At 33.9% G+C, this 10,760-nt stretch overlaps 1 protein-coding gene, 1 non-coding gene and 1 pseudogene across 2 annotated transcripts; all 3 read left to right on the top strand.

The window, feature by feature from the left end:
• Positions 1-5,191: 5,191 nt before the first annotated feature.
• On the top strand, positions 5,192-7,184 carry LOC143585484 (CBL-interacting serine/threonine-protein kinase 7-like). The gene is made up of 2 exons (XM_077067263.1): positions 5,192-5,657; positions 6,352-7,184. Exons 1-2 carry the CDS (start codon positions 5,192-5,194, stop codon positions 7,182-7,184), a joined length of 1,299 nt encoding a protein of 432 aa, XP_076923378.1.
• A 1,245-nt stretch (positions 7,185-8,429) lies between these two features.
• TRNAK-UUU (transfer RNA lysine (anticodon UUU)) lies at positions 8,430-8,501 on the top strand. Its single transcript has one exon. It is a non-coding gene; the product is annotated as a tRNA-Lys (tRNA).
• A 498-nt stretch (positions 8,502-8,999) lies between these two features.
• Positions 9,000-10,744, top strand: LOC143585483 (tetrahydroberberine oxidase pseudogene; annotated as a pseudogene).
• Positions 10,745-10,760: the final 16 nt, after the last annotated feature.

Genomic DNA, 10,760 nt, shown 5'->3' with positions numbered 1-10,760 from the left:
TTTTAAGAATGAGAAAAACGGTAGAAACATTTTTTTGTTTTTACATTTTTCATTTTTGTATTAAAATTTGAGTTATGATTTTTTTATTAATTTTTCATTATATTTTTTTGAGTGGTTTTTTTTTCTTTTCTACAAACCCTTTCTCATTTTTCTCCCCCTTTATAAAATAACTTAACCTTATGAATAATCTACCTATTCTAATAATGTAAAATAAATGTAGACACTTCATGTTTTGGTTAATTCTCACAATTTTTTCCCTCCAAAACTAATTTACCCTAATATATGTAATCAATAATTATTCACTTTTCTTTTACACTATATTTATATATTTTTATAAATATAAATATTAACATGTTATTTTACTACATATTTCAAAATACTTGGGTGAATTTCAAAAATCAACAACAAATCATGTTTCTCAAATGAAAATTGTTTCGGGATTTTTATGGAACTTAAATTTGATATTATGGGTCAAAAGTTGGTAAATAGATTATTTGGTACAAATTAACTACATTTAGGTCAAAATTTGTTATGGGCCAAAAATAAAAATTTTGAGTATTTTTAAAAGTTTGAGAATGCAAAATAGATTTATCGTCAAATTTGTTATGGGTTCAAAGTGTTGACTTTGAAATGTCAAAAGTATAAAAGTTAGAATTTTAAACATGATTCGGGTTTAAATTTTATTTTTAATGGCGTTTTTTAAAATAATCAAAAGGTTCGGGATTTGGCAAACTGACTATTTTTCCCTCAACTATTAAAATGTAAGAAAAGACTGCGAACACTTTCGACATACCATCCCCATGCCTATTAATGCTTCTAACTTTTATCAATTTTGAAATATTTATGTTAACATTAATTTTTCATTCAATGGTGATTAGAACGTTGTATGGGAAGCATGTCATGGAAACTATACTCAAATGAAACAAAATATTCACAAAATTGGATGGGTTAACATGTTATTTTTTATGATGTCATTATGACAAAGTTGATAAGCCTTCTGAAACTTATCAAAATCTTTTTCATGGTGTAGCTCAGAAAAACATAGCTCTTGAAGAACATACATTGTTACAATTTAATGTTCTATTTTCCTTTAATTAGTGGTAAATTGATAAATATATCAATAAAGGTAACACTCTTTTCGTATTTAGACTGAATGGTTAGAACTACTATCGTATGAGAAGCTTTATTTCCGAAATTGGTTCATAACCAAAAGTCTTTCAATTATACATATATGGCACCGAGAAAGAATTTTTCAATAGAAAGAAATATTCTCGGGTACGTTTTTACACGAGCATTTTTTTATTAAGTTCATTTAAAAAAATAATTTTATGATATAAATAAAATCAATTTATGTACATATTGTATAGATACAAGCATAGATGTAATACATTTTTTTTTCATATACGCTATGTAATTATTTGTTTTACTTAAAATTTTATAATTTGAATTATCTCGTGTGTGAGACGAGTTCTAAAATTAGTAATTTAATATATATCAATAAAAATTGAAAAGGGGTGATAACAGCCACACATTTTGTCCCCTGTTAACTCTTCTGCTTTATGTGTGTGCATATATATAGAGAAAGGAGAAAGAGTTAAAATTTAAGTCACTATCATGTGTCATTAACTACAGGCTAAATAGACCATAAGAGAGTGGGGTATAAAATTATTATGATATTAGCATGAACTTACACTGATTAGTAGGGGTGTTTATGGTCCGGTTTGAACGGTTTTTGAGTTAAATCGTGACCAAACCGTTAGTACCAGTTTTTGGTAATTGAAAACCGAAACCGAACCGTCAACAATCAAAACCAAACCGAACCGTTACTAACGGTTTGGTCCGGTTCGGTTTCACGGTTTAAAGTTTTAAACTTATTATGTCTTTATAATAAAAACCCGCAAAAGATAAAATAAAACTTTATCCAAAATGCATAAAACAATCTTGTTATAAGAGCATACTATCTATTTATAATATGAATCTCATCATTCAAATAAAAGAAATAAAGTATAATAACAATTGTCTTATGAAATAAATTAAATACAGAAGCTGTAAGTTTATAACCATAGATTGTGGTGTGCTGCTACACTTTGAAGCTAAACATAGGTTTCGCCTATATTCATATTAATTAACTAAATCAAATATTAAATATAGATAACTAAATATATGTATTATAAAATATATAACAAAAATTAAAATATATTATCCAATCTTACGGTCCGGTCCGGTTTTATTCGAACGGTTTTTTTGTATAAACCGTAAACCAAACCGTTCATTACGGTTTGAAAATTTTCAAACCGACCGACCGAAAGTTAAAAACAAAAACCAACCGCGAAACCAAACCGACAACCGGTTTGGGCGGTTTCACGGTTTAAAACCGAACTGTGAACACCCCTACTAATTAGTGTACTTATATCGGTGTTCATTAAACTGTGGGGAGAGGGTTACATAAAAAACGTATTTATGAACAACCTAGGCTTGATCGGCGGTGGAAAGGCCCAACTGTGTGTAGCAAGGGAAGAGGCGATTATTGACAAAGCTTAATTTAGAAAAACTCGATAGGGTTAGACAATGATCGATGGTAGTGAGATTCAAAAAGAAAATCGCAGGCTCGATACCATGTTGCTTTTCTGGAATACCCCAATATGTTTCTCCGTATTATGCACCTGTATAAATAAACAGTATATGAATATAAACTTTTTACAATTAAAATATTTTACTTTCGTATCATATTACATAAGGTTTTTTATGTGACATGTATGATGATGATCAATGTTTTTACTCTTTATTTCATAGATTGTGTAGTGTGTTTTTCAATTCACACATGAGAGATGCAAATCATGCATATAGTGTTTTGTTTTAGATGTACAATGTAAATACACCTGTGCCATTATTTTCTTTGCAGACGTGTAGATCGTGTATAGAGTCTTTATTATAGATGCACCTAGCATGTTGTCATATGTCTATGTCTTACAAAGTCATTTCATGCACATGTAATTTCGTGTTGTATTGATGCAACATTAAAGACAACAAAACTCATGTTTTCATATGAGTTTGCCATTTTTTTTTGTTTGAACAACAAATTATTTCCACTGAAAATCCCCTAACCTTGCATTGCAAGGATTTGAACTCAATACCTCTACTTTAAAAGGATGAATACCATATCACTAAACCATTCGATCATGGGTGTCATATAAGTTTGCTAACTTGAGACTAATTATATTTTAGATTTAAAATAAAGCATTAGTCAAATTTTGAGTTACAATTCAAAAAGGGAGGCGGATAAAGCTTGTTATCCGCTTGCCTTATGTTTCGATGTAATCACTACTTTTCAATTTAAATTGCAAAAAAAAAAAAAAGGTTACAAGTAAAATATGGAAATGCTCATGAGTCGGTTCATTTAAGACTCAAAAGCGAACTTATAACCGATGCTTTGATTTTCAAATATTTATAACCGACTGATTTTTGGTAGTAAATAGTTTAAAGTTTTCAATTATAAGTGAGGGTTCTTTCAATACACAAAATTTCTTTTAATTTCAGTTGCATTATATGACGCTTTGCCGCGATTTTAGTCATTTTCATTTACTTTCATCCAAAAGTCCAGTTAAATTACATCACATGTGACGTGCAAAACTGTAATTTCAATATACAGCAGAAACTCTATAAAATAATATACTTGGGACCACCAAAATTTATTAATTAAAAGAGTTATTAATTAATCGATAAATTAATAATTATTAATTTATATATTAATTAATATTTTATTAATTTATATATTAATTAATATTTTATTAATTTATAGTAGAATGTTCTGACTCACCCAGAAGAAAATGTAGTTGCACAGTTGTTGACTGATGAAGAAATTATTGAAAACGTTATTGGAATTAATAAAGATGATATCGATGAAGAAGATGATGAAAGTTCTACAATGGAGCCCCCTTCGCGAAACGAAGCTATTAAAGCGGCAATCACATTGAACAATTTCTTGTTGAACTATGAGAAAACAACACCAGAAGTTCTTACCATGCTAAGGAAAATTAGAGACGAGATTTAAGGGGAAATTGATTTCAACAAAAAACAAAAGACAATTGAGTTATTTTTCAAGAAACCTTCATAAATCATTCATGTAATATGCTATATATAAGGAATTATTAATTTATATTTTATATGGGGTTTAAAGAAATTATCAAAAATGTATTATCTTATAATTTTAGCGAATTATTAATTTAGCACCCTATTCCCAAGTCGGGACCGGCAAAAAATATTATCTTAAAGAGTTTATTAAATAATCGAGTATTAATTTATCGAGTTTCTACTGTATATACATCACATCGTCTCTCTCACATCTAGGCATTTTAAAACCCGAACCCCCCAACTCAAAATAGGGTAATTGATTCAAAATCAACTCTAATTGAGTGGGGACCACTTAATCGAGAATAACCGTTTTTAACGTTAACACCTCGCATTAAATTAGTCCAGATGCACTCACGCAGACCAAACCGCAGATCTAAGGTCAAAACGCAAAATTTATTATGAATCAACTAATCCTGACACGTGGATTCAATTTTTTTCGTGATTTAGACTTCTATGTTTACCCGTATATGTTGAACATCATATCTCTTCAGTTGAAATAAAATTTTGATTTCAGCAACTATTATAAATATAAATTAAAATGCTTTATACTAATCTTTATCTTTTTTCTTTTTCTTTTGAATGACATTAGTCTTACTTAATATTCATGCTAGAACTGTCCTAGAAAATTAACCACAACAACAACAACAATAATAATGTAACAAAACCTTAAAAAAAAATACTTCGTCCCACCGTTTGTAAAACAACTGTCAAGTAGCGGCCGACGATATGGTTTTTCAAGTGAACGCTCAAGCCAAACTTCAAAGCCAGCGCGAGCTCAGTTCAGACAGCATAGTCTAGTCAGAACGAGACAACGAAACTCTTTAATTTGAAATAAAAAAAAAGTATGTAACAAAAGGCCAAAAAGTTGAGGACATAAATGTACTTCAACACCACCAAAAAAATCTGCTCAATACAGTTAAGCACCAACTGTGTCCTTAGTCATCTTAGTCATGTTTCAAACCCCTATAAAAACACCTTAAAAACAACTTCTACTCCAACAACCAAATTAAAACCTACCAAATATTATTATCATTTACGGCGGCCGTCATTGCCGTCCGGCATGGCACCGTCCACCATCAACCGTACCACCAGCGACGGTGGCACCATCATCCTCAACAAATACCACCTCACTCGCCTCTTAGGCCGCGGCAGTTTCGCCAAAGTCTATTACGGCCGCTCACTCGCAGACGACTCCGCCGTGGCCGTCAAAGTCATTGAAAAACCGGCCGCCGGAGACCCCACAATGGAACCTAGACTGGTCCGAGAAGTAGCCGCCATGCGGAGGTTGAACCACCCAAACATCCTTAAACTCCACGAAGTCATGGCGACGAAAACCAAGATTTATTTGGTCATGGAATTGGCGGCTGGCGGTGAGCTGTTCACGCAGCTTGTCCGACGTGGGCGGATGAGGGAGGCGACTGCTAGGTTTTACTTTCAGCAACTCGTTGCTACGCTTGAGTTTTGTCATCAGCATGGTGTTGCGCACCGAGATTTGAAGCCACAAAATTTGTTGCTTGATAAGGATGGTAAGTTTCTGACACGATACGAATTTAACATGAATTTGTTGGGTCGGGTTGCTTTTGGGTCGAGTATGTGAACTTGTTTAACTAAACAGGTCGGGTTTATTGTTTGACCTGTTTAAGCTATTGGTTTTTTATTTTAATTTTTTTAAATGTGTTTTACGTAATAAATTAAATTGGTTGGGTACGAGGTGTAAAAATATAATACTAAAAGTAAATTGGCAAAATATTTTATAGCTAAAATGTAATACTTTTTTGTATGAATTTATAAATTTAAATTAATATGTGAAAAATATAAAAATGTTCGGGTCAAACGGGTTGTGTTTGGGTCAACCCGCAAATATGTGGTCATGTTTGGATTCACACTTCGTACATGACTTTTGGGTTCGGGTTTTGTTAATTAGGGGTGAACATGTGAGCACAACTTGTTTATAACATCCTTAAGTGTAAATGAAGATGTAAATGTGTTTTATATGTTAGTAATTAAAATTAGGGTTTTTACAAGCAAATTAGTTTTATTCTTGGTTTATATTTGTGTATAACTACCTCTAACATTTGTCTAATTGCATAATGAAGGTGCAAATGTGTTTTATATTTTGATAATTGTGATTAGGGTTTTTAAAAGCGAATGAATTATATACTTAGCTCGTATTTATGTATTACTACATCTAGCGTTGTCTAATTACATTGTGTCTAATAGGTACTCTTAAAATCTCCGACTTTGGTTTGTCGGCGCTACCAGAGTCTCGAAAGGACGGTTTACTACACACGGCGTGTGGAACTCCATCATTCACCGCACCCGAGATTATCCAGCGGAGAGGCTACGATGGCGCAAAGGCGGATGCATGGTCATGTGGGGTTATATTATTTAACCTCTTGACCGGGTATTTACCGTTCGACGACAGTAACTTAGCCGACATGTATCGCAAAATGTTCAATCGGGAAATCGTGTTTCCCGATTGGATATCGAAGCAACCCCGGGTTATTATTCGTAAACTGCTTGACCCGAACCCTAAAACCCGAATGAGCATTGAAAGTTTGATGGGCGTTACATGGTTCAAGAAATCTTTGAAACCGAACCCGAGTTTTGAATTATTCGACGACAACAACAACGACGATGCTTCAATTAATTTGGATTCAATGGCATATAAAACAACATTGAATACAATGAATGCATTTGATATAATATCATTGTCATCCGGGTTGAATTTATCGGGTATTTTTGAGGATAATACGAAGAAAGAGTGGCGGTTTACGACGGTGATGAGTGCGGTGGAGATTAAGAAGAAGGTGGTGGAAGTTGGGAGGATTTTAGGGTATGGGTTGAAGAAGGTGAATGATAAAGAGAATGGTGTTATTGGGTTGGTGAAAGGGAGGGTGCTGGTTTCGGTGACTGTGACGGCGGTGGTGCCGGAGTTGTTGTTGGTGGAGATGGTGGTGGTTGATGGTGGTGATGGGTTTAGTGAGGTGGAGTGGGATGAGTTGAAAGTTGGGTTGAAAGACATTGTTGTTACATGTGATAATGATGTATAATAGTGAACCACCTTTTTTTTTTTTTTTTTTTTTTGTAATAGAAGTTAACAATCGGTTAAAACTTAAAAAGATATTTAAAGTCATTGTCATTTGTTAAATATTGTTTCAATTTTTAATGAATGTAATGGAAAGCAAATGTAGCTTAATGTTTGTTTTTTTGTGGGTCAAACTCGCACATCATCTTTAAACTTAGTATTAAATCTATAGGATCTGTTTAAAACGACATTTAAACACTCACCACTTAAATGAAACATCATTTCAACACCTTGATACAGACATAAAATCATACTCAAGAGATTTGTTACCCTAACCGGCCTGGGTTAACCGCTTAGGCCGAATACATGTTTAACCCATTAGGTAATCCAGTGGGTTGTTTGTGATGTTAGCAACCTCGCCCATGACTCTAGAAGATGTGATACAACACCTATAAACCACACAACCAAGACCGCTTTATACAAGAACGAGCTCCTTCTTGCACTGCTGCTTAGACCAAGACTAGCCACATGGGCTTTTGTAGCAACGTGCGGTTAAGACTAATGCTTATTGCTCGATAATGATAGGGGTAAAGTAAGTTGAAACGCATTTTTATGACAAATTCGTTTCACTAATGAAAACGTCATTAGTGTGACGCAAGCGATTCGAGTTTGTTATTGATGCACTTTATTAGACACCTAATAAAATTAGTAAGCATAATCTACTTATTGTTGGGTCAAGAATTTGATTAACAAATTAATCAAGAAAAGATGATATTGATAGCCAATTTCATAACGTTCGCCAATGAATGACCTAAGAGAAAATGATCCCTAAGTGGGAATAAATAATCATTATTAGATAAATGCAAATCCAAAAGGACACATTATTGATTGTACCACTCATAAACTCAAATACTTAATTACCTTTTGTTTTAACAACGTTTTCCATATCACATCACTGAAGGTGTATGGCAGTTATGAAATGTCTTGAATGTTGGAACATAAACTCAAAACAAATTTCTAACGTTAAAACGTCCTAGTGAGACAACGATCCTTTATGACTTTATGCAGTGTGGGCCCCACAAATTCATCGCTCGGGTGGAATGATGATGTGATTGTCACATTTCTGTACCTTAAACCTGTAGTTTGTTAATGAACAAAGCACAAATAACTTGTATGAGAACTTAAAACTCGACATATAGAAATGTATATATATACGTATTCTGGACTTATTATTAATATATGTGATAGGAATCACGTGATGAAAATAAGTGCCGTTCTAGCTCAGTTGGTAGAGCGCGTGGCTTTTAACCACGTGGTCGTGGTTCGAGTCCCACGGATAGCGAGCTGAACGATTAGTATGTTCATTTATGTTTGCTTTTGTTTCTTTACGTATGTTTGTGAATTGTTTATTTATATTTTAAATGAGGCAGTAAACACTTGCTTCAATTATTTAACTTTGGGGGGGGGGGGGCATGATTCATTTATAGGTTTGTAAACAAGTCGAACGTTCAGTCTCTTCATTTATGTTCGTTTACGTATGTTCGTGAATTGTTCATTTAGATAATTAATGAACGAATAATCACGAGCATGCTCATCTTTTAAACGAACGAATATGAGCACAAATATTTATCCAATTAAGTGTTCGTGTTCATTTAAAGTTAAATAAACGAACACGAATATGCCCTTATTCGTGTGCGTTCGATTCGTTTACACAAGTATGCATGGCCCTTTTTGGGCAACTGTACAACTTAAAATGGTCAAAGTCAATTACTGATGGCTAGTTGAATACATGTTGCTTCAATTATTCAACTTTCATTCCCAATTGCAGTTTTCTTGTGGCACTTAACTTTGCAACAAGTTGCAATAAGACATTAAGAATCTTGACTATAATATATCTATATCTACATTTATGTATAAATCAAATGCCTTTGATCATATTTCTTACACAAAAAAAATGAACATTCAAACACCATATACATTCTTGAATCTTATTATTATTGTTAACTTCTTGTTACTTTTACAAGCATGCCAACTTCTATCAACGAATACCGGTACTGATTCCGATTTTCTTAATTGCCTGATTCATAACTCTAATGACCCCGATGCAATCTCGCGAGTCATTTACAGCCCAACCAACTCATCATACACATCAGTCTTACAATCATCTATAAACAATTTAAGGTTCACATCACCCTCAACTCTAAAACCTCGCTTTATACTCACACCGGTTCATGAATCCCAAATCCAAACACTCGTGCTCTGCTCCAAGAAACACGGGTTTGAGATACGAACACGAAGCGGAGGCCATGATTTCGAGGGGTTGTCATATGTTTCACAACTCCCATTTATAGTTCTTGATCTAAGAAACCTTAAATCTATCATGGTTGACATTTGAACCGCCACTGCATGGGTTCAAACCGGTGCAACTTTAGGTGAACTTTACTATAACATTGCGCAAAAAAGCCGGAATCTTGGATTCTCGGGTGGTGTTTGGAATGCTTTGGGGCTTGGAGGGCATGTTAGTGGCGGCGGGTATGGTGCATTGATGAGGAAATACGGTCTTGCAGCGGATAATATCATTGATGCAAGATTCATGAATGTAAATGGCAAGATACTTGATAGAGAATCTATGGGTGAGGATATGTTTTGGGCTATAAGAGGTGGTGGCGGATCTAGCTTCGGAATCATTCTTTCATGGAAGATAAAGCTCGTTTCGGTTCCTGATTCAGTGACGATTTCTCAATCGACCGAACTTTGGAACAAAACTTGACTAAGATCATCCACAAATGGCAATATGTTGCACCCAAGATTGATGAAAATCTTGATATTAGAGTTTTAATGTTTAGTGTAGTGAATCCGAGTACTGGAAACCGAACGATACGAGCAAGTTTCGAGACGCTTTTCCTCGGTGGAATCGATCGGTTACTTGTGTTAATGAATAAAGAGTTTCCAGAATTGGGGTTGACTCGAGAAGATTGTACCGAAATGAGTTGGATTGAATCAGTTGTAATCGGTTCTAGTTTCACAAATGGAGAGCCGTTGGAGATTCTGTTAAACAGAACCGCGATGCCGAAGAATTCGTTTAAAGGAAAGTCGGATTTTGCAACGAATCCTATTTCGGAAGACGGGTTTGAAGGGATATGGAGGTTTTACAATGATCAAATAGAAGCCGGAATGGCAATCCTGGTGTTAACACCATACGGAGGTAAGATGAATGAGATACCGGAATCTGCTATTTCATTCCCGCATAGACGTGGATCGTTATACATGATTGAGTATTTGGTTGTGTGGGATGGAAATGAAACATCACCACATATAAGTTGGATTAGAAGGTTGTATAATTACATGACTTCTTATGTTTCAAAAGCTCCCAGAAGGTCATATTTGAATTACAATGATCTTGATCTTGGAATTGGTAAAAGTTATGCAGAAGCTAAGGATACTTGGGGTTCAAGTTACTTCAAAAACAACCTCAACAGGTTGGTAAAAGTGAAAACAATGGTTGATCCTGGTAACTTTTTCAAACATGAACAAAGTATTCCCACCAGGTTGTAAAGTCATAAGTTTCATCATATATAATAATGACAATGTTTTAATAAAT

The sequence above is a fragment of the Bidens hawaiensis genome, unplaced genomic scaffold, assembly GCF_021521415.1.
Source record: "Bidens hawaiensis isolate Kalapana, Puna unplaced genomic scaffold, B.hawaiensis_p1.1 tig00033865_1, whole genome shotgun sequence".
NCBI classification, from domain to species: Eukaryota; Viridiplantae; Streptophyta; class Magnoliopsida; order Asterales; family Asteraceae; genus Bidens; species Bidens hawaiensis.
The sequence above is the reverse complement of the archived record's forward strand: the minus strand, read 5'-3'. Positions and strand labels throughout refer to the sequence as shown.

Coding starts and splice junctions, on each gene's coding strand:
- LOC143585484 (XM_077067263.1), top strand. CDS start 5,192: ATGGCACCGTCCACCATCAACCGTACCACCAGCGACGGTGGCACCATC. Junction 5,658..6,351: donor TTTGTTGCTTGATAAGGATG/GTAAGTTTCTGA, acceptor TGTGTCTAATAG/GTACTCTTAAAATCTCCGAC.